Here is a 1,369-nt window from a genome sequence, read left to right on the forward strand (position 1 = left end):
TATATATTTTTATTGTTATCTAAATATTTAAATACGATGTCGAAAGGAGAACGAGATTTTAATTCAAAATTAATAGAAGCAATCGAAGGATACGTCTGCTTGTACGATTACAAAAACAAGGATTATAGAAATAGAGATAAGGTCGACCTGGCCTGGGAAAATGTTTCAAAGGAGGTAGGACGAACAGGTTAGTAAACAACTTTGAAATAACTTCGATATATATTTGTTAATATTAATGATTACAATGGTTTTTAGTCATAAACTTAATTTATTATATATACAAGTATAAGTATAAATATAAATATAAATATAAGTATAAGTTACCAAATATATCTATAGCGACTATAGTGATATTTTTATTTTCATATTTAATAACCATGTGATTACTCTATACTTCCCACAATTCTTAACCATTGAGGTGGAATAGCAACACCAGGTTTTAAGAAGTAATCACTGAGGTAGTCTCTCATTCCCTTTGCTGTCGTTAAATTAACGTTTCTGTTTATTTCTAAGTTTACATTCGGCATATGAGTGTCTTCATCAATATTAACATCATTTCTTGGCGTATACATTTTTCCTTCTGTTTTGCGAATGTAATTATGCAAAACACATGCACATTTTATAATAGATATCACGGTTTTTTCTGAGCAACCTATAGGCGTTTCAAACACACGAAACTTAGATGTGAGCATTCCAAAGGCACACTCGACTGTCTTACGACCTAAAGACAGCCTAAAATTGAAAACTCGTTGCTTATCTGTTAAAGAGCTTCTAGGATATGGTCGCATAATATATGTTTTAAGAGGGAATGCCTCATCTGCTGAAAAATAATAAGGGAAGCTGTGTTCGTTTTCGTCAAGTGGTAATGGTTCTGGTGGTGGTAAATTAAGACCATCAGCTTGCAACCATCGACCTAAACGAGATGAACGAAAAACTCCCCCATCGCTGTTTCTACCAAGATCGCCTACATCAATAGTAACAAAACAGCCATCTGCATCTGCACACGCCATAAGTTGAACAGAAAAATAACCTTTGTAATTGAAATTACGTGAGCCAGTATTTCCAAATTTTTTAATTCTTATGTGCTTGCCATCAATCGATCCCAAACAGTGAGGCAAACTCCATAGTTGTTGATAACGTGCTGAAATGTTTTTCCATGCATTTGTATCTGGAACAGGTAACCATTCTGGATGTAAACAGGTCCATATAGCTTCAGTTGTTTCTGCAACAGTCATACCAATTGTTCTTTCACCTCTTACGAAGTAGTGAGCCAAAGCTCTAAAGCTGCCGCCTGTGGCCAGATATCTGAAATAATATAATAAAAAAATGTTGTGAATTTTTAGGTTAACAAAATAAACAAATTTTCTTG

At 33.7% G+C, this 1,369-nt stretch overlaps 1 protein-coding gene across 1 annotated transcript; it reads right to left on the bottom strand.

Annotated features, from left to right (window-relative positions):
- Positions 1-383: 383 nt before the first annotated feature.
- Positions 384-1,305, bottom strand: LOC103311628 (protein ALP1-like; the record flags this gene model as incomplete). Its single annotated transcript, XM_029491842.1, has 1 exon — positions 384-1,305. A coding segment is annotated over one exon (922 nt), but the record flags the coding sequence as incomplete, so codon positions are not given.
- Positions 1,306-1,369: the final 64 nt, after the last annotated feature.

This window comes from Acyrthosiphon pisum, unplaced genomic scaffold, assembly GCF_005508785.2.
Source record: "Acyrthosiphon pisum isolate AL4f unplaced genomic scaffold, pea_aphid_22Mar2018_4r6ur Scaffold_10856;HRSCAF=11463, whole genome shotgun sequence".
Lineage (NCBI taxonomy): Eukaryota > Metazoa > Arthropoda > Insecta > Hemiptera > Aphididae > Acyrthosiphon > Acyrthosiphon pisum.